Raw genomic sequence first — 26,696 nt, forward strand, 5'->3', positions numbered from 1 at the left:
CCAGCTAAGTGTCACATATCTGAAATAAACGATTGTTTCAAATATAGCCTATGCAAAAATAAGGATGCTAATCATTTTATGCATTATAAACACTGATTCATTCATTCCTTACCAACTGGAAAAGGGCTTTTATCTTCAAAATCTTCCCAGTGTTCAAAATCAAGAGAGACTTGAGGATTCTGTTGACAAAAACATTATTTGAAATACCTGCACTGACGCGCAGTGAATTCAGTAACTCTCAAATTAATTTCCACTTCACCTTGTTCTTCAGTAATTTGCACCATGCTCCTTTTTTCTCTTTCACAAGAACAATAATAGCCTCTTTATCCTTAATCACACATGTAGACTTTTCTGCAAGTATATATTGATGCAGCTCCATGTCAGCCAAATAAAGTTTGTCTCCTGAACAAGCACTACATTATAAAAAAGTTTAAAAAAGTTAAATGCAAGCTGACAGTCAAACATTTTGTTTATTATACTTACATTTCTTAAACCTACCTGAAAACCACCTTCTCTTTAGAGAACTCACATTTACAGTCAGCTACACTTGCTATTTTTACCTTCACAGTAACAGTCTCTTCATTTTGAAACCACTTTATTTCTGGATGAAAGCTAAAATAAAGGAGGTTTAATTGGATTTTTTCCAAAATAGAAAACAACTGAGTTTTAGACAAGCGGTCTCACATACAGTCAGAATTTTCCCATTAGGTTACAAACAACCAGCTAAGTTTCAGCATCTGTAGGTGTACTCAATTGTGATAATTTGACACTGAATAGCAGTGTCAGGAAAGCACATGATAGGACACTAGCCAAACTTGCTACAAAAGCACTGCAATCTCAGTCTTTGGGGGAGCCCATCTACTAGTTCAAGTGGGGAGACACACTCCATTAACTTTGATATCTAAAGGAATCAAACTTACTGCCTCATTTAAGGATGCTATCATAGCCTAATCTTGAAATGACAAAGGAAAAGGTAACAGTAGCAAGACCAACCTCTGAAAGTAAACTTTTCAACTGATCACAGACACAAATACACATTTCTCATCAAGATTTTTCAACCACTTATTCCACAAACTTACCCCAAAATGCTGAAAGGTTTTAACCAGTGAAAGATAAATCCTATTAGCAGACTACAATATCCATTCACTCAGGTTAGTCCCCTTATCGTACCCTCAGTCATATCCAAACCCTCACTAACTTAACTGCTAAGCCATACCTCAACATGTATTACATAATGGAGAGGATCTTAAACTGTGCTAGCCAAGCTGCAGAAGGAGATACATATGGACTCAATCACCCTACTAAGAACTTTTCCAATAGGCTAAATACAAAATACTTCCGGTATTTGCACAAGAAAATGTTAGTCACCCATAACTAGCATTAATAGGTAGAAGAAAAAGAATGAGCTACCAAAAGGGAAGCACTGCCTAGTCTCAAAGCGTGTAAGAAATTAAAAAACTTCTCAGGATCTACTATCTGTTGACTTTGCCCACAAACCACACCTAAGATGTCCCTCAGCGTATTCATAATCAAAACCAAACCTAGCATTCATTTTCACTGCATGCTTCTCAAATTATTTAGCAACAGAAATTGTCCTATCTGCAAAGGAATAAGGATAATTAATCCAATTTCAAACAAACAAAAACCCATCACCAACACCCACCCACCACCACCACACCAAAAACCAAAAAAAAAAGGAAATGGGCCACAATTTTGTGTTGCAGACACATTCTCAGAATAAGGACAGATTTCTTTTTTTTCTTTTTAAGAACAGAATCACATTAAGGGGAGAGACACAATACTAATTCACCTCATTAAATACCTATACACAGAGACAGAAGGGTAGGAGTTACAATTTAGACCTCAAAATAGGACAGTCTTTGGTTAAAACATAATCCAGACAAGTGCAAGTCAGAGTTTATAGCCATGGACTGAGCTGAAAAAGCATTTGTTTTCATTCACTTCCCAGTACTATGGTGTCCAATAAAAAATTATGTACATAATTTCAACAGGTAGTGTTAACTTCCAGGAGTAAGCAAAAGAGCAATTTAAATTGAGGAATTTACAAGATGATGCGTGTATATATACATATATATCTAACAGCAAGAGTAATCTCTCAACCTCAGCACTGATGTAACCAAATACTTCCACCTGTATTATACCCATTTACTCACAAAACAGACAATCTCAGTAAGGAATATTGCCCTGTTTGGCAGTTCACATTAAGAAGCAAGCATGGAAACAAATCACTGAATTTTTGTACCATATATGCTGATGCAGGGTAGACTCTTCTGTTTCCTTAGTTTGAGCTACAACACCATCTAAAATTAAGAAATCCAGAAAGATATTTTATACTTATGTATACTACAGAAAGCAGATACTTCCAGAATACCCCAGTACCATCATAAAAAGAACTTGCTAGCAATCAAATTACTACTGCAAGATTGTATTTGGCATTTATATTGGGTACTTCCTATTTGGAAAGATTTAATAAAGTTAATAATGCAACTGAAAAGAATATTATAGTTGGTATGAGAAAATTAAAAAACGCATCAAAAAATGCAGTTTTCCAAGGTCAGGTAAAGGTTTCAAGACATTATTTATTTGAAACCTGAAACATGTCACTTTAGAAATTTACTAAGCATTTCAGGGATGAAACAACATCTGATGAAACAATAATACTGATGTTACCATCACAGCTTGAAACATGGCAGTACAGTCACTCTACTACACCAGGAAAAAAAGCCTTCTATGATAAGCACACCAGGATCTTATTTGACTTCTGTTTGCTGAAACTTTTTAATCACTCGGCTTTCATTGCTCCAAACTCACATGCCAGCTGCTGCTAGATCATCCTCTGTCCCCCTTCTATGACTGACAAAGTCATGTTTTTAAGCTTCTACTGACTAAATATCACATCCTTGAGCATTAGATTAAAAAGGAAAAAAAAAAACCTCCCAGAGAACAATGCTGTTATTTACTTCATATTTCAAGATTTCAACCTCCTTAAGCCTTATGGCCTTTGACAGGAAAATGCTCAACCTCTCCACAGGAGAGATTTCCTGCTCACACATTCCATTCAGAGCCAAACAATTCTGAGTCTCTGAAGGACAAAATATTTCCCAAATAGTAATACAGCTATATTAACAGGGCTTACTCTTGCAGCATATCCAGGCTGCTAACTACAAGGTATTGGTGGCTTATTGTAAACATTAGCTATATGGGGCTATTCTGTACACTCAGAGAAGTCTGCATTTGGTGAAGTGACTTTTAGGTTGACATTTAAGCAGTTAAATTTAATTAGGTTTTTAAAATTTTTGGAAATAATGAAAAGGTTTACCACACTGATGATCCCCAAAAGTAATTTTAGAAGAATTACAGTTTTCAGTAGAATTTTCATGCATTGACATGTTCTGTGGATTAGACACATTCTTTGGACCAGCTGTATCCTCCTTCATGCTTCTGAACACAGAAAAAGACATTTTTAAAAGAAAGGGTTTAAATATGTTTAATATTTAAAGGATTCTAAACCATAGTTGGAAATTCTTTTGAAGTTAAGTTTTAATTTCTAATATATACAAAAAATATAATAAAATGCACTTCTAGCAAACCGTAAATCTCACCACAGGGTTGCTGAACTTCAGTAACTCAGTAAGAAGCATTTATACAGAAATCCAAGTTAGGAGAACATTTAAAATTCTGATGGTACCAGCATTTCCTTTGAATCACGAAAATCTATTTGCCTTACTGTGTGTGATAGACTTAGACAGGAAAATTATTCCCTTTCACAAAGAATTCCAGTAGGTCTGGGAGCTTTTTGGTTGTATTTCATTTTGACTTGGAAAAAGTAAAAATTTCAGAACACTCAAAGTTCTTCACCTATTACTAAGAGACCTCTGGTTTTCCAGCTGTACAGATACGGGTTTCACTAGCTGGACTCAACATTCAGGAAGCACTGCAACTACTTGAGAGCTCAGAGATAGGCACCACGACCCTCTATTCTGCAACAGCCTCGGAAGTCTCTGTCAGAATATTACTTAAAAGAACACAGCACTGCATAATATTGGAACAGTGAGTCATCTGTTCAATGGAAAAATACTTTCTTCCATTACCTCCAAACACCTAGTGGCATTAAGAGGACTGAAACCAGTCTAGTCAGCCATCACCTAATGTTTCAGTCTGCATAAATAAATACTAACTTTTAAATTAATTCATATTGTAGATTCACTATTAAATATCTGTGCAGTCATCTTTATTCAGAACTGACACAGCTTATCTTAATTACTTTGGAGGTAAATTAGTAAGATTAAAGTAATTTTAATCTTGACCGAGAGATACCTTTAACCACTTCCAACTTTAAAAAATGCTTATCAGCTTTTCTGAGTAATTTTGACTAAACAATTCTTTGAGGCTAGGTAAAATACAGCACAGCAAGTTCAACTTAGAGTATTTTTTAGAAACTATTTCTGAGCTATATACTTGAAGGAATCACACATTTTTTTTAAAAGGGTCTCCTATGATTTAATGAATAGCTTTGGAAAGCCAAAGTCTGAGAGAGTCTAATCTTACACTAAAGCACCCAAAGTTCTACAGAAATGTTTGATTACTCACACACCACACAGAAACCCTAAAACAGCCATCAGGCAAGAAGGTGCCTCACCAGGCTGGTAAGAGGCTGAAAACTGGGCAAATAAAGTTAGACAAAAGCCTTGTACGTGGAGTCTGCAATGAAGCACCCAAAATTGACACAACTAACATGTAACTGCATATTCTGCAACAAGTAGAAGATACTCCTGCCAAAAACCCCACTTATCAACCTAGGCCTAGTACCTCTCCAACTGTGGAAACACTTGCAATGAAAGACAGCCTGTGTTTCTCAAACACCATTAATCAGAAGTGACTGGAGTATTTGTCAAGTCTTCATGGGACAATATCCAAAGATCACGTAAAGAGACTGAAGGATCTACTGCTTTGACTGTGCATCTATTGAACAGTCAACAGGGTAGTAAATTAGAGAGCTGCCTATGCATTAGAGATGGGCCACGACCTCCTCCATTATCATAAAAAAAGTTTGGAGAGAAGGCCCAGAGACAGAATGGCTTTATTCATAAGTGATGGATACTGCTTATATCCACAGACCATGTCACCTTGGAGATGAAGATGTGAGCCATTTTCTTCCCAGGATAAAAATGTTTGTTAAGGCTATTAAAACCGAACTTGATCTTGCTGACAAGTGCTGTTTACAACATGCAAAATTGTGACTATGCCAAGCTTGCCTGAAAGGCTGCGCAGCCCACATATGGTAAGGTCCGCTGGTCTAGAAGACTTAATATCTGTGAGAGAAGTAGAACACCACTTTCATTCTGGTCACAGAGATAAGATCCTTGCACTGCATGTGACAAACTACATGCATTTAATTAACTGAAGAATCTTGTTGGCTTTGGAACTAAGAAGAGGGAGACTGAGGAACAATTACAGAGAGACCAGCACTCTCTAGCAAGGACGTATAATTGAAGTGAATGGCTGAGCCAAAAGAACAGAAAGCTTACCCACTATACTGAACGCTGCTTGATAAACTAATGGGAGGGGATTTGGGCTGCTGATGTCAGGAGGAGTTCTGCAACATAGGCAATTCACCAAGTAGTTCAGAGAGAAATGACTGTTTTCAAAATAGCATGAAAAGAATTCTTTATCTTTGTGTTATTTTAGAAAATCTTTTACTGGGCAGAAGCATTCTTTGATGCAATTATCATGACCAGAGTAAAACAGGATGATGTAAGTATTACAGGTACCTGTTAAGTAATGAGCCATACTCACAGCCATGAAGGACAATTGGTAAGAGACTACCACACTGCACACACAAATCCTAGACAAAAACAGTAATACAGAATGCTTGTTGAACTAGCACAGATTAAGGGAAAGCAAAGTGATGTGCTACATCCTAAGAAGCATAAATTTCTTTTATAAAATTTAAATCTGCAATGAAGCATCCGAAATCTGCATAATCAACATGTAACGATGCATTTCTATAAACAGGGAGAAGATATTCTTGCAAAAAACAGAAGTGGAGTTACTCAGTCAATTCCACCTTCGGGGAGCTCTTTCAGTCCCCTTTATTTAACTAGTACCTTACTAAAAAAGACTGCAGTCAGTTCTGAATATTTCAGCAGTAGTATCAGGCTTAGTGAATCTAGAAAGAGCAATCCATGCAGCTGCATTACAGATATTTGAGATGGAACTGTCGCACACAGCACCACAATCAAGTTGTCTGATCTCTGGCATTACATGCTCTGGTGACCATTAGGAAGTTACCAACCTTCCTGTTCAGTAACAGCATGAAAGAAGAAATAAATTCAAAAAAATCGTGCCTGAGGTAGCAGAAACCTCAAAGCCCGAGTCTCCTCCATAAGGAATAAAACCTGAAAAAAAGCCTTCCAAGCATCAACAGTGCAAACACTGTTCTCAAATACTGATTTTTAAGGTTGAACAAAATATGGGAAAAACCAAATCCTTTTGTTAAGATTAAACTCTGGTACAGTTCTAGATAGAAATGCAGGAACTTCAATTTAAGATGGAAGTGGACTACGGAGGAGGTTAGGCTTCCTCATCTTGCTGACTGGCTAAGTCACAGAAACAGCAGCCTTTAACTTGCCCAACCCTAAGACAACACATTCAGTGCCCATGCTGGTATTCCAGGGATCTTTTTTTGTTTATGAAGCAGTATTTATTCCCTGAAAGAAAATATTTGAGATTTCCCTCTTCCTTGTAAATATTAAAAAAACTTCATTGGTCAGACAACAGCATTTAAATTATATTTTCAATGATGGCTCTCCAAACTGGAAAGCCATAAGTGGCTAAAGAAACTCCTGAACAAGGTGCCACACACAGGCCAGAACAAAAAAAGCTACAGATGTCTTGCTCATAAGCATTTTAAATTAAGGGTCCTAGGATCCAGGACAGACCACAATGAGATATGCCCTTTTACCACATACAGCATTTACTCAGTTCTAAAAGTTTACAAGGCAAGGAAAAAAAGCCACAACTGTACAGTGCTGTTACTGCAAAAACCATCATCTAGTCATACTCATTAGATGTATGACCCTAATCCTTTTAAAGTAAACTGTTTACCTTTTCCAGCTTGAACTCCGCAGTTGTACAAACACCAATAGTATGCTCTACTGTACTGACTGGTACTATGTACTGACTGGTAAGCATTCAAGAAAGCCACTGATCATAATAAAAGATAAGAGAATTTGAATTCAGACTACACAGTTTTATGATAAGCTTGACTATCTACATCAAATACTAGTTTAAAATTTTCTAGAATTGGTATTTTTCTTTCCATGATGGTTATGTGGCTAACGAATAGTTAAAGGAAAGCAGACATATCACAAACACTATTATCTCCGTGTTTAAATGAGAATCACATTCAGTAATATTAATAATGAAAAAATCCAGTTAAAATTAAATAATAGAATTTTTTTCTTAGTAAAGTATATGCTGAAAAAAATGTGTAAACACTTACAAAGGCTCCAAGTTCTTTACATCATCTAATACTTTTATGTGTCCGCACAACCTCTGAAGTTGTGTTATATGTTCTGGATTATCAGTTCCCAGACCCGTAGACAAAATCTCAGATCGAATGTTGTATTCGTTGACCGACATCTTCAAATCTGAAAGCCTGGTAACCCGGACCTTGAATTATAAAACATACTAAATGGAAACCATAGTTCATAAATGGTCTCTCTCCCAACTCTAAGCCGTTCTTTAAATAAATTGGGGTGTTTAAAGTTTTACTTATACCTGTAAGCAATTCATTTTCTCTGATCCTCAAACAGGAGCCTAGCCATGTTTAATTGTTTTCAAAGTATCACCACCTTCTTTGTTGTGATAATGGCTCAAGTAACTAGTAGCTAGTTCCATTTAACAGAACCAAGATGCAATGAAGTAAACAATCCTAGCCTTGATTACACAAATTACAGCCAAAATCATAGCAAATCAAAACCACATAGCTAGAATAACTTCTAGACCCAAATAACAAAAAAACTGCTGGGGCAGGGAGGGGCGGTGGTGTGCATGGTAAAAAAACCCAAAACCTAAACAAAACCAAAAGCATAGAAATTGGAGAAAGGTTGAGATATACCATATGGGAAAGGAAGCTACTAATGAGAGTTACTTCCAGATCATTTCTCTTTCCACTTTGTTTTTCAGCTGACTGAACGATCAGATGGAAAACATAGCATGACACATTCCAAAACACAGGAATAACTGTACTTGTGGCAGGACCAAGCAGCCACAAGAGGCACATCACAATCCTGAGGTATAGGGAGGCCCTTCTGATGAACTTGTCCAGATCATAAAAAAACCCCACCAAAACAAAAACAACCCCCACAAACCCCTCAACTTGTGAGCTACCTTTGATAACAATTCTTCACAGAACTCCTTGCTCATAAAATGAAGTTATTTCTTAATAGACGTCATAAAAATGCAACTAGCTTGTTCATGCTGTTAGTAAAGGCTTAAAAGACACCTGATTTTTTGTCCTTTGATATAACTATCAGAATAGATTCCTGCCTTTCAAAAAAAATCTCCTTTCAAATAAAACACAGCCCTAAGGCAATCTCCTACCTGCAAAGTTTTGGGAGAACAGGAGAATACTTCGAGGAAACATCATCGCATGGATGACATACTCTAACTTTTCCCTAGCTACCCCCTTCCAGTCAGCACTACCAACAGGAATGCTTGGTCCCTGCCTTTCTTACAGGCCAGGGAAATGACAGAACAACAGAAATGTGGCACTGACTGCAACATTTTAATTTCAGGAAAACCTAAAAAAAAAAATCAACTCAGAACACCAGTTATTAAAGCAATGTCATCACATGTCTGAGATTACTGCAATGAGAAGGTGCAAAAAAAAAAATCTTACTAATCTGAAAGGTCAGAATGACAGCCTTCATACCCAACTGATGGTTACAGGTCCTCTTTTGAACGCTGACACAAGGAAATTCAGTTTATGAAGAAAAACGCACAACACTACACATTAACACTCTGCAAGACCGAGAAGTCTTCTAGATGTTAGCATAAGTAAAATTGTTAAAAAAAAAAAAGTCCAAGACCAAGAGCACTCATTCTTCTTCTTCTGATCAAGAAACTAAGAGGAAAAAAAGCTTGAAAGTGTTTTTTAATTTGCAGAAAAATTTAGACTAAAACTAACTCTAAACTAGTGCAAGAACCATAAAAGACAACATATATAAATAAGTCTAGTATAAGAGATCTTAGGTATCAGCAATCTTGGAGGATTAAAGTTTCATTCTTTCAGAGGAATGTGTGAGGAACTACTGAATTGATTTTACAAGACAAAGCCCTAAAAGCTAGTACTTCCAAAATATACTTTTGTTATGAACTTTGCGGAATAGTCTGGATTACATTTATAATTAATTTGGTGCTCTGTTACTGGGGCATATTCAGCTCTCCAGATTTAAAGTTGAAGTCTTAGTCATGTATTCCACCTATATACAAGTATATATATATACACACAAACACACACAAGATATATATATATGTATATATACACAAGAAAGATATATCACAGAACAATTGAGGTTGGAAGGGACCTCTACAGGTCATCTTGTTCAACCCCTTTGCTCAAGCAGGGTCACCTAGAGTCAGCTGCCCAGGACCATGTCCTGATTACTTCCGAGTATCTCTCAGGATGGAGACTCTACAGCCTCTGAGCAACCTGTTGCAGTACTCAGACAGCATCACAGTAAAATAACCAACAGTACTATGTGAATACCATGTAAAATTAAATTAAAATAGGAATGGACAAAAGGAAAGAGAAGAATGGGTGCTCTTGTTGTAAAGGAGTTTAGATACAAATATTTTGTAATGCTAAATTCTATACCTACCATGGGGTCAACCCAAGCTGTATTTCCCAAGGTATGTACTATTTTTGCTTCATGTAGTTTTCCTTTAATTTTGTTATGAATATAATGAGTTACCTAGGGAAAACAAGTTTTCACTGCACTTGATATGTATACCAACATAACTTTACAGTTATTTTAATTATAATGAAACAATCTCCTGATCTTAACAATGAAAAGGGTATTCAATAAATAAAACCAGTTTTGACTAAACTAGTGAAATACTCCAACTTTACTGTAGGATAAAATAGTATTAGCCTTTAAGGAAGGAGCTTCCTTAATGGAAGAATACTCAAACACAGGTCAATTTACAAAGGTTAACCTTCCCCTGTTACTCCCCACAGATTCAAAAGCAGCAATAACTTTTTCTTGAAGAAGCCATTTAAATCAGAGAAGAAAATCCCATAAATTTCACTTTATTATTTTGTATGAAAACAAGAAACCTGACTTCTTAGAACTTGGCCCAATAGCAGATATTTATTGGTATTACTAATAATCAATGAAATTTGATTACTCAGTTTGCAGTTCATAACTGTCATCTTGTAGAAAATAACACACAGAGAGAAATTCAAGAACATAAAGGAAATACCATGTGAAACCTGGTAGATATTACCTTTGGGTTCCATTCAATTTCATTATCAATGGGTTTCACTCTACAAACTACAAATTCCACAGCCTGAGGTGGCAGACACTGAAACTCTGCAGGTAAGTGAAGCAGCTGATAGCTCTGAACTTGACTTGTTCTGCCTTCATCTATGTATTTAATTTTGACGTTAAAGAACAAATTTTCCTCCTCTTTTGGGGAAATCTCTAGTACCTGAACCCTTCATGCAGTAGGAGGAGAAACACAGAATTATTATTCATATAATCAGTTGTAAGAAGTTGTTTGTTTTTTTTTTCTTTAAACAAGAGTAGATTAAAAAAGGTATTTTCATAGCAAAATATCAATCTGTGTGTGTGCATGTGGGTAGTCATTCTGTTTTCCATTTGGTAACTTAAAGAGAGTATGTGATAGCTTTTTAAAGAATGATTGGAAAAGCAGGGATTTTTTTGCTGTTTTTGGGGGCGGGTTGACTTTTTTAACTAAACAGTGAAAGTTTTAAATTACTTTGCATTAAAAAGTGCACATGAATAATATAAAAACCCCAATATTTTTACCTGTGAAAAAGTGTTTTCTCACATAATCCATAAAACGCCAGCTTCTCCACGTTTTTAACAGAAATTTTATTGCTAGGTTTCTTAAAATACTCATTAATTTCTTCAGCAAGAATTGTATACTGGTCCTTTTGTTTATCTACTATTCGACCAAAGTAGTTTGTTGCATTTACAATGTGGAGAGGCAGTATCTGAAAGCATAAAGTACATTAGAAAAAAGGAGGACCGGATGATTTCTTAAACTAATGAAATATAAGTTTTCAAATTCAAGATCACCTCCCTCTTTCCAGCCCAAAGAGGTAACAGATGCTGCTGCTTACACACATTTCAGAAGATTATGAGTTGTTATATTGTTCATAATCTTATGAATAATACTAACCGCCCATTGTCCAGTTAACAGTGGACAGAAATTTATAGAGCAAGAACTGTTAGGTCTCAGTTGGTGGTATTCCACTGAAATGAACAGTGAACTATACTATTACCTGCCAAGCCACTAACCACTAAGACATTTCACACCATTCGTGTTCTCCAACTTACAGCAAATTTTAGAAGAACTGACTGGGGAAACACAAGGCCTTCACTCTTTTTGCACTCAAATTACTTAAATGAAAAACTATGAATACACTACTATCAACACCAATGCATAAAGTACTGGGTCCATTCCATCCAAAGGGTCATGCCAGGCACAAATACTAAGATACAGCTGCGTGTATGAGGCCAGATGTGGTAGTAAGAGGACCAGAAAGGTAATTTCCACTTAAAAAAAAATCCTAAAAAAGCACAATACAACTTGAGGTACTTAAAGGAAGGAAACATTAGACTGGGTTCCAAACAAAAAACAGAAAGTGAATACTTAAAGTGGTAACTGATTTGTAGGACAGACACCCAGGCTCTGCAGTCAGCAGAAGTAGATGAGGAAATCTAAGAGGCCACAACCGCTGTCTTGAGTGCACCCCAGGTAACTGCAAGTTTCTAACAAGAGTGTCATGAAATCTGTCCACTAAATCCAGCAAATCCATCCAGCATCAACACCAGATACATGTAAGGTTGTCAAAAGGTTTGAACTCATACCTACCAACAAAAGCTTATTTATTAGGCAGAAATGGAGTAACACCAAAGAATCCACCCAGTTCTCCTTATTTTCTATTCTGACAACCTATGACTCTTGGGAATGGATAACACCCATTAAATGCATGACCTGAAGGCACCTGAATTCTGCAAAAGACAGGACAGGAAGAAGGCAGAAGCAGCTCATCTGAATGTAAGGCATCCAGCACTTCTTAGACCTAAGTGCTAACTTTGGAAGGAAGCACCAACATCTAAACACTTGCCCCCAGCAATCATCGTCCAGCAAGGAGACAAGACAGACTGTACAATACTGCTGTACAGGAAGACACTCCAGTATAGAAGAGACTGAAAAGCCAGGTGAAGAGAGCTGGAGATACAAACTGTTACTGGGATGTGAAGAAACACCATAGCAAAGTCAACTCAATAACCATGAATGTTTCATGATTGTGAAACTATTAAAAAAAATCCATTTAGAACAGCATTCTATATCACAATGGTTTTCAAAAAGCACTGACATCTTAGAGTAGGACATAACTGTTCCATCTAGAAGATAAGGGAACAGCTGTATCCCATTTTCTGTGGATACTGCAAATGAAAATACTAGTTTCAAATGACAAGGCAAGAATATGCTCATTTTTCAGCAAGTCAGAACACGTCAGCTAAGAAAAAATCCTCACTTCCAACAAAACATGCGTCATCTTCCGCTTCAACTTCTCTTCACTCCAAAAGATTAATTTATGTTTCCTCTACAATAAATATAATTAAAGTTTACAGGAACTTTAACCTTTGTTAATTTTGGTATATGGTCTCAATTTATAGAGGGAAGGAATAAACAGAACCTAAGCCCTCTTCCCATGGAACAGGAATCTTCAGTGCAGAAGACAATCTCAGGCAAACTCAGAATCACCTGCAAAACAATTTCAGTTCAAGCTAAGGATTAAGGGAAAAATCTGGCACACTTATTTATGCAAGGGAGAGAGGAAAAAAGCTAAAAACTAACAAATATCCAAGAGATATAGTATGCATACTACAGTAATATTTATGTAACACAAAAAATAAGTAATATGCTAAGTAGCTATTTAAGACCCGTCTTATTGTTACCCAAAACCAAGGTAAATAATAACAACTTACTGTCACACATCCAGGCGTTTGTATAATTTTATCTGGTATATTCTGGCACACATCTATTTGTAGATTAATTTGATGACGATCTGGACACACTGTTCTACTCCTACACATCAAGAAAACAGTTTTAGAAGACAGCTCTTTGTTTTCAGTTGTAAACTATTTAGATGCGACTTAAAACAGCTTTAAGCACTAAAATTTCATCAGCCATCAATATTCAATCTCTGTCTCAAATAGCACCAATGACTCTGGGGGTTAGACAGAAATGGCCAAAAAGCTCCTGGTGGAAAAGTTTGTACAACAAAACAAAACACACCAGAAAACTTGTTTCAGAGTAAAACAAACACTAACATTGAATTTTTTGTTACTTGCAACAAGTTATCTACTCTAGAAGTCATACCTGAGAATACTTTAGCTTTCTCCTTCAAGCACTACTTACAATCCAGTTACACAGAGCTCAGAGAAGTCATCATCTACCTACCCACTCTGGAGGAAAGGAGACGACAGGGGAGAGAGTAAAGCACAAGCCTTGTGCAATTATAGTTAGAATGCTAATCAAAACAATGGCTTAAAGTTCCCTCAAGTACATCTGTGTAGGAGTTAATAAAGAATTATGCTACTATGTCAGATTGTGTTTTCATGAAAGTACCTAAGAATAGTGAAACAGATGCAACATTGAGCAAAAAAAACCAAAACCAAAAAACCATGATCAAAACCTGGTTTGAATAAAAGTATCCAACAGGAAAATTCATTAAGGGTAGAAGCAGTCATTCAGGGCATATAATGCCTTCCTGTGTTAGTACAGGTGTCAAGAAAACTTGGTATTTCCTTACTTGCAAGTCCCAAACGTTTTAAGATAGGCACACAGTGGCCTTGAAAATTTCTTATCTTCCTCAGCTTCTAGCATCTTGGCCATAAAATCATGCAGTTCTGGTGGAATTTCAGCTTCTGCATGCTGCAAATAGTGCAGGATCCCAAGTGCATGACATGTATTGTTGTTTTCTGTTAGGAGAATGACTGACCTTGCCTTTGTATATTGCTGATCTACAGAAGAATCCTAAAGAAAAAAAAATATTTTTTTTAAAAGCTTTTATGTATCCACCACTTAATAACCAAATGTAGTATTAACCTGTTAAAGATTTACTCAAACCTTTATCACATTACAGAAGTTGTCAGACATGCTGTGTAGACGTTGACCAAAGATTCTTGGAGAAGGAAAACTGAAGTGTATCACGCAAGTTGCATCTGTAATTCTCAAAGACTGCATGCAGTCATCTGTTAAAACTAAGCACATGTTTTATACACACGTAAGATAACTGTAATACTTCAAGCACGTGAAGTATTACATCACATTAGCAATGGCTGTTTCCTTCTCCCCATCCATTAACTTAAGAATGAAGAAAAAGGTCTTTTCCCAGTACACTTACATAAGACATTGTATTTCTTCAGTCAATATGCTTCATAAGTGTATGGTAGAAACAGCATTTCATGTTAGTCTCTAATTGTCTAGCATAATTCTATATCTCATATCAGCATCATGGAATAAAAAGAATTGCCCACAGCCAAGAGCTTCACAACAGTAAGACAGAAACCACTTCAAGTAATGCAGGAATGCTAACACCTTTGTATTAACCTACAAAGCAGAAGTACTTTAGTCAATCTTCTTGCTTTTGACATAGAAAATGGAAAAAATTAAGTTTGAAAATGGGTAAGACTCTTTGCTACTGCAAATAACTCGAAAAATAAAATTCTACCAGAATGTAAGGGAAATGATTACAATAAGTCTTTGGAGTTTCTAAATTATTTCAAACTGAAAATATCTTCTGTAGTAGGAGAGAATTGTGAAATTACAGAAATTCTCTGAAAGTACTAGTAGTTCTTTTAACTAATGCATCAAAAAAATGCCAAACCTCCTTTATGTTCCCTCTAATAAGTAAGGTTTTTCCTCGCAGCAGTTAACCCTGGGACCCATGAACAACAACAACAAAAGACTAGCTGTAGCACTAAGTAAAGGGATAACCAGAAAGAATTCATAAAGAACTGACCCTGTGGAAGTGACAACATAACCTAGTGTAAGTATTTAGCGTAGAACATGAGTCACCAAGAAGACATAATCACAAGCAGACAAAGAGAAAATACTCACCTAAGACAACATGAGTGCCAGAACTATACTTTTTTGTCCATTGCTCTATGATATACTTGAGACTACACTCACTCTTTTCATGTATTTTCAAGGAAAATATTGAATTGCTCTTCAGTACCTGCATGACAAAGTTATATGTTCTTCCAATACAGCAACAACTGCTCTAATAAGATATACTATTTAGTAGAGTTTATTAGTATCACCATATCTTAGCTACTGTCAAAGGAGCCAAGGGAAGGAGTTAATGAAATTTAGGTTGCTTACATATATATATTAAAAAAAAAAGAAAAGATAGAGACTATGGAGATTAAGCTTATTAATTTCCCATATAAAAAGAAAGCTAATAAAGCTCAGGCTCCTGTGAATTAATACATTAAACCAATGTTTAAGAAAGTACACATTCCACTTGAAGCTTTCCCCCATGATTAAGGTGTCCCCTCTATTTCAAGCAGATTCTATCATCTAACAACATGCAGGCTCACATTTCAGTCTCTCAAAAAAAGCACTAAAACCCCCTCACTGATCTACCCATACTTAACTTGCACGAATGTAGTATTCTCAAAAGGCTTTATGTATTTGCCAAATTCAATGTTCACAGATTAATCACTACAAAACCCTTGGTTATTTGGTAAACTGGCACATCTAATGAAATAAGTTAACACTTAAAAATATTTTTGTAGACCATTTAAGATATTTGAAGTTGGTGTACACAAGGATTACTATAAACACCCTCAATACTTCTTTAGCATCAATACTCTTTAACTGGTGGTGGGGTTGGTTGTGATATGCTTGAAGAAATTAACCCTCAAATATTAAAGGAAAACATGTTAGAAAGTCACGAGACAAAACCGGATTTGCTTCCATTAACAATCATCAAAGATTAAACATTCCAGACACACTAACATTTACATAAGAAGAATACTTTAAACATCACAGGATCTATTCCAGCTTCTGGAAGGGAATACATTCCTACGTTTCAGGACTGACATATCTCTTCCTATGACATCTGAACAATCCAGCCACATATCCTCTTGCTATCCCATCCTTGAAGCTATTGCTGAAGGTTTTAATTCTAATATCCTCATAGCTTGCCTCCTTTAGCAGCATCATCCCCATCACCCTATCCAAGGTTAACAGAACTGCTTCCCAGTCAAATCAGATTGCACTCCTCTTACTTCACACTGTTGGAGGACCAGCAAAGAGACAATGAAAATACAGTTGAGATTTCTCTATTGCTGTGTTGTTACATATATTCATTGCTATAATATCTGAAGAAAGAACTACTGCAGGAAAACTCCTCCTTAGTCTCTACCTCTGAAATGCTGAGTATACAATTCCACAAAAAATGTGGGAGGAGCACATTCTATTGCAGGTAACTTTGAAGCAGCTTTATGCCAGTTTTTAAGAAAATACATATTAAGCATGCTATCATCCCTCCATGTCTTACGACTTGAAGCCTAACTAAATTCTAACAGACTTTCACAGGATGACAGAAAATGTTTCTTTCACATCAGAGAAATGACCTTTTACAATTTCAACTAGTCCAGACTACAAATCAACAGAATAGAACTTCTTAACCCAGTGGCTTAAGTTTTCTCCCCCCATACCACTCCTGGAAATTGTAAAAAATAATATAAAAAAAACGAGTTTGATTCAACTTAAAGTTCCAATCTGACACACAGAACATACTTAAGAATTTAGTAATGAATGCATTCTATGCCAGACATTCCTGTCACTTAGGCTTATCTTCTAGTTGGCAGAAGGGCAGGATTAGGGCTACTTTTAGCAGAAATAATTAACTTCCAAATTCATGCTTCTCCTTTACTCTCAGAAGCCAAGATATTTCAGTTTGTTATACTTTAATGATTAAAAAAGCACTTATCTATGTAAATTTAAATACTTTCTTACCTTATGAATCATTTCTACTTCATTTACTGAATTAGTGAATACCAGCACCTTCTGAAGATTATTGTGGGTAAAATCCAGTATTTTAAGTAACACAGCAGTTCTCTCACTGTTCATGCAAGGCTGCACGACCTAGAAGCAGATACAAAAGAGGGCTGATAATTCACATAATCTATACACATTTCACTATTGTCATGTTTTAACCCCAGCCAGCAACTAAGCCCCACGCAGCTGCTCATGCCCTGCCCCCACCCCGCCATGGGATGAGGGAGAGAATCAGGAAAAAAAAGTAAAACTCATGGGTTGAGATAAAAACAATTTAATAGGACAAAAAAGGAAGGGAAAATAAAATAATAATAGAATATATAAAACAAGTGATGCACAATACAACTGTTCACCACCCACTGACTGATGCCTAGCCAATCCCCCAGCCATGGTACCCCCTCCCCCCCCAACTCCCCCCAGTTTATATACTGGGCAGGGCATGACATAACATGATATGGAATACCCCTTTGGCTCATTCGGGTCAGCTGTCCTGGCTGTGTCCCCTCCCAGCTTCTTGTGCACTCCCAGCCTCCACTGGCAGGACAGTATGAAAAGCTGAAAAGTCCTTGACTTAATATAAACACTGCTTAGCAACAACTAAAACATCAGCGTGTTACCAAAATTTTTCTCATCCAAAATCCAAAACACAGCACTATACCAGCTGCTAAGAAGAAAATTAACTTTATTCCAGCTGAAACCAGGACAACTATAAAATTCTTCTTTTAGTAAGCACTAAGCATTGCTATATAATACCAAAGAGAATTCAGTAAATGGTGGCTCGAGTAAGTGGTAGGTCTTCTGTTAAACTTACAAAAGATACAACTCGCACAAAAGGTATGCATTTAGGACAGCTCCCAGAAGCATAATTAAAAATCCATCACAATGAAAATCCCACATTGAGATTTTTCATTCATTTAACTTTAGGTGATTTATCAATCTTTAAGCTTGGCATTTTCAAGTACCTCTAAAAAAGCTTCGCACTCCAAAAGCATACTGCACCACCTGAAATACCCTGAATAACTAAAGCCATCAAAACACTGACATGTTCAGTCCTGTCAAACTATTAATTAGAGTTCTTACAGAAAGTGGTGTTTTTTCAGTTTCATGCCATGCTCAGAATGTCCGGTATTAGAGACTTCCCAACATTCTCAATCCCCAAGTTGTTACAGTTTGAGACACAGAAGAATTAATTCATATGTACAACATTTTGTATTGTTCTTAAGGGCTATACTACATTGACTGGAAATTAAATGAGAAGACACCTAAGAACACACAGTAACTTTCTGGAAATTTTAGGCCAAATTAAGTTCTGCATTGTGTGGTACACAGCAGTAAAACAAGTATTTTACTAGCTCTACCTTGGGACAACTTACCTTGTAGTTCTGCCATTCACAATTAACAGTTGCAAAAATATTCTGATAAAATTCTGGTCACAAACTGTACCATTTGCAAATACTTCATATAATTCAGATTAATTTGTACTAACAATGAAATACTTGAGGGAATGTCTTCACCTCAGTCCTACAAAGCAAGGTAAAAGACCTTCAGCTTGTTCAGTGATTAACTTGTACAGGTCTTCTATGAGTCACCTCAGTTCATACATGGGAGGTACACCTGGACAGTCTGAGTTGCCCACTTAAAAAAAACCAATAAGCTTACACTGACCTTGATCAGTACAAACAGCAAAATACCTTAGTAAATAAAGAGTGACATCATACCCAAATTGTTACCTGTTGCACATTTCCATAGATGGAAGCTTCTTCCATAGCTGTTATCACAATGTAAGGATCATTCATGAACTCCTTTATCAGGCGTGGTATATGCTTATTCCAACGAGTTCCAACAGCAATAATCTGATGTGGTGAATACTCCCACTCTTCAGTAATAATGGCTTTCTTGTAACAATCTAATATAGTAAAAACCTATAGAGAAAAAAAATGTTTCTATCCTCTTATCCTATTCCAGCAAGTATGTACAGCAGTGAAAAGTACACTGTTTCAGCACACTTTTTTCCAGTGGCAAAACCACCACCACAGCAAAACACAAATTTCAAATCCCCACATGAAGTGTTTGGTTCTTGCACTTTTATCCTATTATCTGAATGACTTCTGAAGCAAGAAGAAAGAGACAGGACAGCATGAAGGAATGGCACGTGCAGGCACACAGGATCATTAACACAGGATTCTGCCCAGAGAAGATGGAAATCTCAGGAAAAGGATCTGTTCAAATCTGAAAAATACTGAGCCTAGGCAAAAGTAGATCCAAGAGGTCAGAGGCAGTCAGCAAAAACTAGGAGGTAAGCTGAAGATAAGCTCAACCTGCCAATACAATAATTTGCCAAAAAAACCCCAAAAAACAAAAACCAAGGGTGTGTGTGCGCACCATGACATCATTTATTAAAAAATTAAAAATTACTAAAAATAAATATATTCCTGATGACATCACCTTACCTAAGTTACAAGCAGTCCAGCTGTGGAACATCGGGATTTCTGGCAAAGCACTACCATACTAATAAGTATTCCAGGGTTCTGGCACAATTCTGAAAGATCTCTCAACCTGGCACTAAACTTACCCACAACAGCAATGTTTTTAGGAATATAACATTTCTGTAACACAATGCTTTAGAAGAGCTGCGACAATCCAAACATTACCAAATGATCACTCCAATCTGAAAGAGCCTCTCTTCTCCTTTCTGTTCAAGACTGACATTTCTGAGAAGCTGAGAAGACCCTACAAAAACAGCAGATACATGCACAAACTACCTTTCCCACAATCTTCATATAGTATACCTGCACTCCAGCTCAAGTAGTACAGGAACACAACAGAAAGAACAGCCTAAACAGAAAGAAAAAATGCCCCACTGGATGACATTTCATCTAATTTTATACTTGAGATTTGCTGCTACAAAGACACATTTAACAGCTTCACATAGAGCAAAATTGGTAATCTATCTCCATTAAGATGTTTCTGTAGCTTTTCAGTAAGAAACACAGCCCTTTAGTCTTATCACCAACTTTTAAACAGGTAATAAGTTAATGATTTTAAAAAAATCTATGACCGTGAAAAAGGTAAGCTGTTTTTTGCATATTGACAACATAATATGCTACAATATAAGAAAGCATGTCCTATGAAGCATCAAAGCAGCAGCAAAAAAACATAAGGAATTTTCTCAAACTTAAGTCATCATTTTAAAACTGATAAAATCCTTGTCAACATGAAACTTAATGCTGTTCCTCTTCCAAGATTCTGAGTTGGAATCAGCTTCTCCTTTTGCCTGTACTGTCATTAAGGCCCAAGGAAAGTTTTTATGATTGCTTCCAAGACTATTTGATCATTCACTTCTGCCTTTCATTCTACAGAGACCGAGGAACCTACCAATAAAGATAGCTCTTGAACTGAAGTTGTTCAAACAGCACTGGTAGAAGGGAAAAGGAAGTTCCTTACAGTCAGGTGATGCAAATCTTAAAAGTAGATTAAAGATCCCTACACTGAAACTACTGCTACCAAGTTAAAAAAAAAACCAAAACCAAAAGTCCTTGGGAATCCTTCCACAGCAAAGGAAGACAGCATAATGGAGCAGTAGCATAGAACAGGACAAGACACAGCTCTCCCCACTTTTCCAGTGTTTCATTCTGCCGGAAGTATACAGATGAGATTTTTTTAATCCCATTTTCTCCTGAACTCTACCACAGGGATTCAAGAAGGTTGTTTTTTTTCCATTATGTGCCCCACTGTTTAAGACACGTGCACAACTGGAAAGCACTTTACCAGCTGAATGTATAAGCCATTTACCTGTTCAATAGCATCAGAGAACAGTACCTCAATCTCATCAAGAACAAGATGGCAAAGTCTACAAAATAATAAACTGTGATGTTCAAACAGTCTCAGGAGACTATACGGTGTAGTCACGATGACTTCGCCTACAAGTAGGAAGAAAAGACTGTTAACATTAGCTTACAACTTAAAAGAATATTAGTAAGACACCATAGGACATGGTAGCTTTATTAAAAAGGCCACATATGCATTTCAGATACATCATCTTGAAGTTGGGGGGGGCTTGTTGGTTTTGGGCTTTTTTTTTTTTTTTTTTTTTTAATAGAGAGCTCTGAACTCTTTTCTGACTTCTGGTCAACAGTCATTTTTAGTTTGCTTACATTTTTCTACCCCTGCATGTCTTCAAGACTTGAGTGGGTAAAACTCAGTTTTTGAAGAAGTGAAAGATCTGAACGTTAGCAAGTCCACAAAGCAGGATACCATTTCATTTTCCAATAAAGGAATGGAAGTAGAGATAAGAACTTCAGAACCAGACAGACACACAGTAAATATTTAAATACATGCAAGAGCAGCCTTTAGCAAAGCTCAGTTTTAAAAATGGAATAAAGCACATATCGTGGCTTAGATATCTGCACATATATATATACACACACACATATATGCGCATATATATATATATATAAAAGCAAAAACACAACAATCTTAATCTGTGCAAATTTACCAACAGCTCTACTCATAAAAGATCTGAATTCATCCACCAGGCTCTTAAATTTGAATGATGGATTTAAGAATGCAAACTGCTGAAACTGAAAGTTTTACACAATCCTTCATAGTTTTATCTATATTTCTTGTTTCCCTGGCAAAAAGAGCCACTTTAAAAATGCAGTTATGAATCAAGGCTTAACAAAAAGACCAAACAACACCCGTAAAACTAAGTGCTTTAAGTAAATACACTTAAGCAGGGCAAGTCTCCCAGCAGCTCTGTTACTACTTCTATGCTTCCTCTTCTCTACAGAGTATCCTCTGTGTACTACTGAAGTTATATGCACAAATTACTATTTATTGCAATAAGCAAGTTGGATACTACCATTTAAAAAAAAAACAAACAAACTTCAAACTTATATTTAAGGTGGACATTTATGCAACTTTGTCTGCAGAGAACTATTACCTCCTTTTTAATCCTTCACTTCTCCAATATTCTTTTTAAATTAAGAGTAGAGAAGAATCATGTTATGTGTATATAAACAATAAAGCAGCATCAGACAGTCGCCCAAATATTTGTCAATTTAAAAAAATAAAATCCATGTACTTGAAATACTTGTGTATTTGTTAAAAACATTTTTTAAGAACATACACATATGCCTTACTGTGGTGGGCTGACCATGGCCAGCAACTAAAGGCACAGATGCTTACTCACTGCCCCCAACCCCAGTGGGACAGAGGAGAGAACAGAACTGCCAAAGTGAGAAAACTCATGGGTCGAGATAAAGACAGCAGAATAAGCGAAGGAGGGAGTTGGGGGGAAGCGTGCAAAGGCAACCACTGACAACATCCCAGAAGCAGACAGATGCCCAGCCACTCATTAGATCACTCCCACCCCTCAAGCTTTTATTGCTGAGCATGACATTATACAGTATCGCATATCACTTTGGTCAGTTTGGGTTAGCTGTGCAGGCTGCATCCCCTCCCAGCTTCTTGCCCAACCCTGGCTTACTCACTGGGTGGCAGACCGGGAAGAACAGAATTCTTGATGCTGTGCAAGCATTGCTCAGCAAGAGCCAAAATACTGGTGTGTTATCCACACTGTTCCAGTTACAAATCCAAAACACACCACCATACAGACTAGGAAGAGAATTAACTCCATCCCTGACAGACTCAGTACCTCTGTCCAGCAATGGATGCTCATATATCAAAAAAGGCTATCGTAAAATCTGGTTTTAAATCAAGGAAGTCCACCATTAATTCTAATTCAGCCCAATGTTCAGCAAATCCCTCTACTAATTTGGCTCAAAAATAATTGTTATGAAGCTTACAAAAAAGATGCTGAACATATACATATTCAAACAGCTTTAATACCATTTACCGTTAAATAGCACTGCTGAAGCTTCATGTGTTACTACAGAGTTATAGCATTAAAGAAATATAATTATCACTTTATAGAACAAAAAACATAAGTATAAATTGCTTTCGTGATTTCCTGCAATTAAGGCAGCCCACAGTTTTCAAGCAACTAAAAAGACAGAAAGTGTTCTTACATCCTCGTATTTTCACACTTCTAGCTTCTTCTTTGTTCTGCCCCAGTATTATCAGCATTGGATGAAGCTGTCTGGAACATCTCTCGTATGTTTTCAGTAGGTCAAAAACAAGATGTGCCTTCTTCCACCCAGGACATAAAATAAGTGCTAGCGGCTACATACATATGTACAAAATTTTACACCACAGTATTAGACAAGAATTCAGAATCTTAAGAATTGTACTACTGCAGCATTTAGGGCAAAAACAAAATCTGCAACACAAGCCTTTAAGTACTTCAAAACTGAAGCTTTTAATACTATATCACCTCCTAAATGCAGATGTTAAAGACCCAAGGAACCACACACCAGGTTAACTGGAGACAAAAAGGATGCATGCAGCAACATACAGTAAAATGTCCAAAAATTTAACAGAAGCAGGAGCACCTTGTCTTACTTGGGGTTGTACTAGGCAATTTCCAGAGGCCCCTTACAACCTCAATAATTCTATGTTTCTGTGATCTAATACAAGTTAGAAAATTAATTACGATATTTAAAACAGCTAATACAAATTTTAATTTAATGACTACATACTATCCCCTTAAAAACAAAGCTTCATTATCATAGTGATACGACATTAACCACTTGTTAGATATTACTTGATAAATAAGTTTTAGACTCCCACACTCATGCAGTCCATCTCTGTAAGCCTCTAAGCAGAGGGCTTATATAAACTGGCAAGCATCATGATGATACACTAAGATCACTTTAAACATATACATTCTAAACACCCACTACCTTTTGGATCATTATTCTACATCTGCACTTCAGAACAGAAAAGGTGCTACTACTCTAATATATACATACTCCATTCCTGTTTGGCAAGGATTTGTAGCAACTTCCTGACTGCAAAAATGTAAGGACTGGTGGAATATATAAGAAAGGATCATTTCCCTGATACGATATGGCAACTACATCACATCCTCGAGCTACTGGAGGCCAACAGTAAGATTCTGTGAAGTTAGGGCCTAAAAATTTTTTCCGAGTAAGTTCCTAGAGAAAGAGAAATTAAGAGTTCCACATGAAAACAGTGTAGTTGAGCAGTAACAAAACACGACAAAACATAATACTGAGTAATTTTAAAAGCTTTTGATGTACTACAAAATAAATGTCCTTAACATGCAATATGAAAAAAGTTCTTCTGTGCTGAGGAGTTAAAATTATTATATTAAAATTCAAATCCCATGACTTGGGCCAGTGGTTGACATACCAGAAGAAACATGTACAATTCTTACAGCAGCTCTCTGAAGATTCATTTGTTCAGCCACAGGAACAACCTCCTAGACATTCCCCAATCAAAATCAGGTATTACTATAATGTTTAGTATCTAAAGTTGGGGTATGATACTAGCCTTAAAAAGATATTTAGTGTAATATATTACATAAGCATTACCTTTTTCAGACCATCAAAAAGTGGTGCTGTTTCCAGAATTGAGGATGGCTCAATTTTGTTGCTAAGACAGACAAAGTTTCTTTCTTCACTAAGATTTTGAAAACTCTGAAACCACATGACAAATAGATGACAAAGCTAATGCTTAATAAAAGGGGTTTAGCTTACATACGACTCAAAAGCACTTATTGTACTTAAAAAATAGTATTTTGATGAAAAATAGCCAAAGAAATTGTAAATACATTTTAAATGTGACTCATACATACTGATAAGTTACACAAACCAGTGGTGAGACAAATACTCAGTATTTCTTAAAGAAAGATTTATCAAGATTGTCTTAACACAACTGTCTTAAACCACTCAAAGAGAATGCACTACATGTTCTGCATACAGCTAGCACTCAGCTATAACAAAATCAAAATACAATTAAAAAATATGACTAGCAAAATTTGCCATGGTGGTTGGCCTTGGCTCACAGCCAAGCACCCATACAGCCACTTGCTCACTCCCCCTCCCCCTCCAGAGGGATGGGGGAGAATAACAAGGAGAGTGAGCAAGAAGATTCATGGGTCAAGATAGAGACAGGGTGGTTACTTAACAATTACTGATGCAGGCAAATCAGACTCAACTTTAGGTTAACTTAATTTGTTGCCAAATAATATGTATGAGTACTGATTTGGTTACTGGGAAACAAAAACAAAGAAACAAACATTTACATGCTTCAGAAAAACACCTTTCCTCCCCCATTCCCAGGCTCAACTTCACTCCAAGCTCCTCTCCTCTCCCCTTATAATCAATGCAGGCTACACTTGGTCCCACCACTAAGGCAACGAGCAGCACAAGGCAGGGATTGCAGTCAGAACACAGCAGTTTCTCTGTTGCTCCTTCCCTCTTACTTCTTTCCTCTACTCCAGTGTGCATCCTCCAGATTGCAGTCCCTTCAGGTACACCTGCTGTGGCATGGAGCACCTCCTGCTCCTCTGACCTTGGCACTGCCTCTGTTTCTCTTTTTTTTTTTTTTTTTTTTTTGGTTTTGTTCCCTCCCCTGCATTTTTAGCCCTTTCTTAAATATATTTTCACAGAGATACCACCAACTTGGTTGGTTCAGCTTTGGCGTGCAGTGGGTCTTGTTGCTGATGCAGCTGGAATCAGCCCGACCTCCTTCCACAAAGACAACTCCTGCAGCCCCAACACTACCAGAACCTTCCACATACACACGATACATTCGCACAAGAGAAGTTAAATGAAAGTTAATGCTTGAAATACCTGTTGGTCATCTTCAATTATGTGTGTCTTCAGAGGATCACAATTTAAGAACTGCTGAAGCCTGAGAAACAAATATTACATCCAACATAAATGCAAAAGTAAAACGTAATTTATAAATACCACCAATATTTCTAAAGTGTCATGAATCAATTCACTCACAAAATATTTCTGACGTATTACCTATGCCAAGGAGGAAAATCCTTGGCCATGAAAGAAAAAATAAAAATTTTATTTTGAAAATAAAATCTACTCTTAGCTTTTAAGTATCTTAAAATAATCCCAAGGAAAATTTTTTAAGAAAGATAATTGGTAGGTTCCTCAACTTTAGAAGAAAATCAGACTGGACTGGAGGAAAAAGGTTCCTTAAAGTTTCAAAAAATGAAACAATGTATCTTTGCATCAAAAACTGAATAAAAGAAACACTCCTTGGGTTTATTACATATGCATCAACTGACAAGCAGCATAGTAAAAGCATTGCACAAATCAATTTATAGCCGTATTTCATGAAGTTTGAAAACTTTATAAATCACACTAAGAATAAAATAAAGCAACTTAACATGTTTAGTGTGCAGAAAAAAATGCTTCCCCATTACATCACTGCTGTCAAGCTAT

The 26,696-nt window shown here is 36.5% G+C and overlaps 1 protein-coding gene across 1 annotated transcript in view; it reads right to left on the reverse strand.

The window, feature by feature from the left end:
• The window catches only part of TDRD12 (tudor domain containing 12), a 40,110-nt gene that overhangs the window by 1,159 nt on the left and 12,255 nt on the right, over window positions 1–26,696 (reverse strand). Inside the window, exons 10-29 of the mRNA XM_069793504.1 lie at window positions 26,085–26,145; window positions 24,822–24,926; window positions 24,237–24,422; window positions 23,394–23,547; window positions 21,157–21,284; window positions 19,095–19,286; window positions 17,323–17,451; window positions 15,415–15,532; window positions 14,422–14,555; window positions 14,105–14,328; window positions 13,278–13,377; window positions 11,082–11,269; window positions 10,537–10,747; window positions 9,909–10,001; window positions 7,526–7,695; window positions 3,341–3,462; window positions 2,264–2,321; window positions 499–612; window positions 260–413; window positions 113–179 (exon numbers count right to left, since the gene is read on the reverse strand). Of these exons, the coding sequence (XP_069649605.1) occupies window positions 113–179; window positions 260–413; window positions 499–612; window positions 2,264–2,321; window positions 3,341–3,462; window positions 7,526–7,695; window positions 9,909–10,001; window positions 10,537–10,747; window positions 11,082–11,269; window positions 13,278–13,377; window positions 14,105–14,328; window positions 14,422–14,555; window positions 15,415–15,532; window positions 17,323–17,451; window positions 19,095–19,286; window positions 21,157–21,284; window positions 23,394–23,547; window positions 24,237–24,422; window positions 24,822–24,926; window positions 26,085–26,145 (2,708 nt within the window). The remainder of the gene's footprint in view (window positions 1–112; window positions 180–259; window positions 414–498; window positions 613–2,263; window positions 2,322–3,340; window positions 3,463–7,525; window positions 7,696–9,908; window positions 10,002–10,536; window positions 10,748–11,081; window positions 11,270–13,277; window positions 13,378–14,104; window positions 14,329–14,421; window positions 14,556–15,414; window positions 15,533–17,322; window positions 17,452–19,094; window positions 19,287–21,156; window positions 21,285–23,393; window positions 23,548–24,236; window positions 24,423–24,821; window positions 24,927–26,084; window positions 26,146–26,696) is intronic.

This window comes from Haliaeetus albicilla, chromosome 10, assembly GCF_947461875.1.
Source record: "Haliaeetus albicilla chromosome 10, bHalAlb1.1, whole genome shotgun sequence".
Lineage (NCBI taxonomy): Eukaryota > Metazoa > Chordata > Aves > Accipitriformes > Accipitridae > Haliaeetus > Haliaeetus albicilla.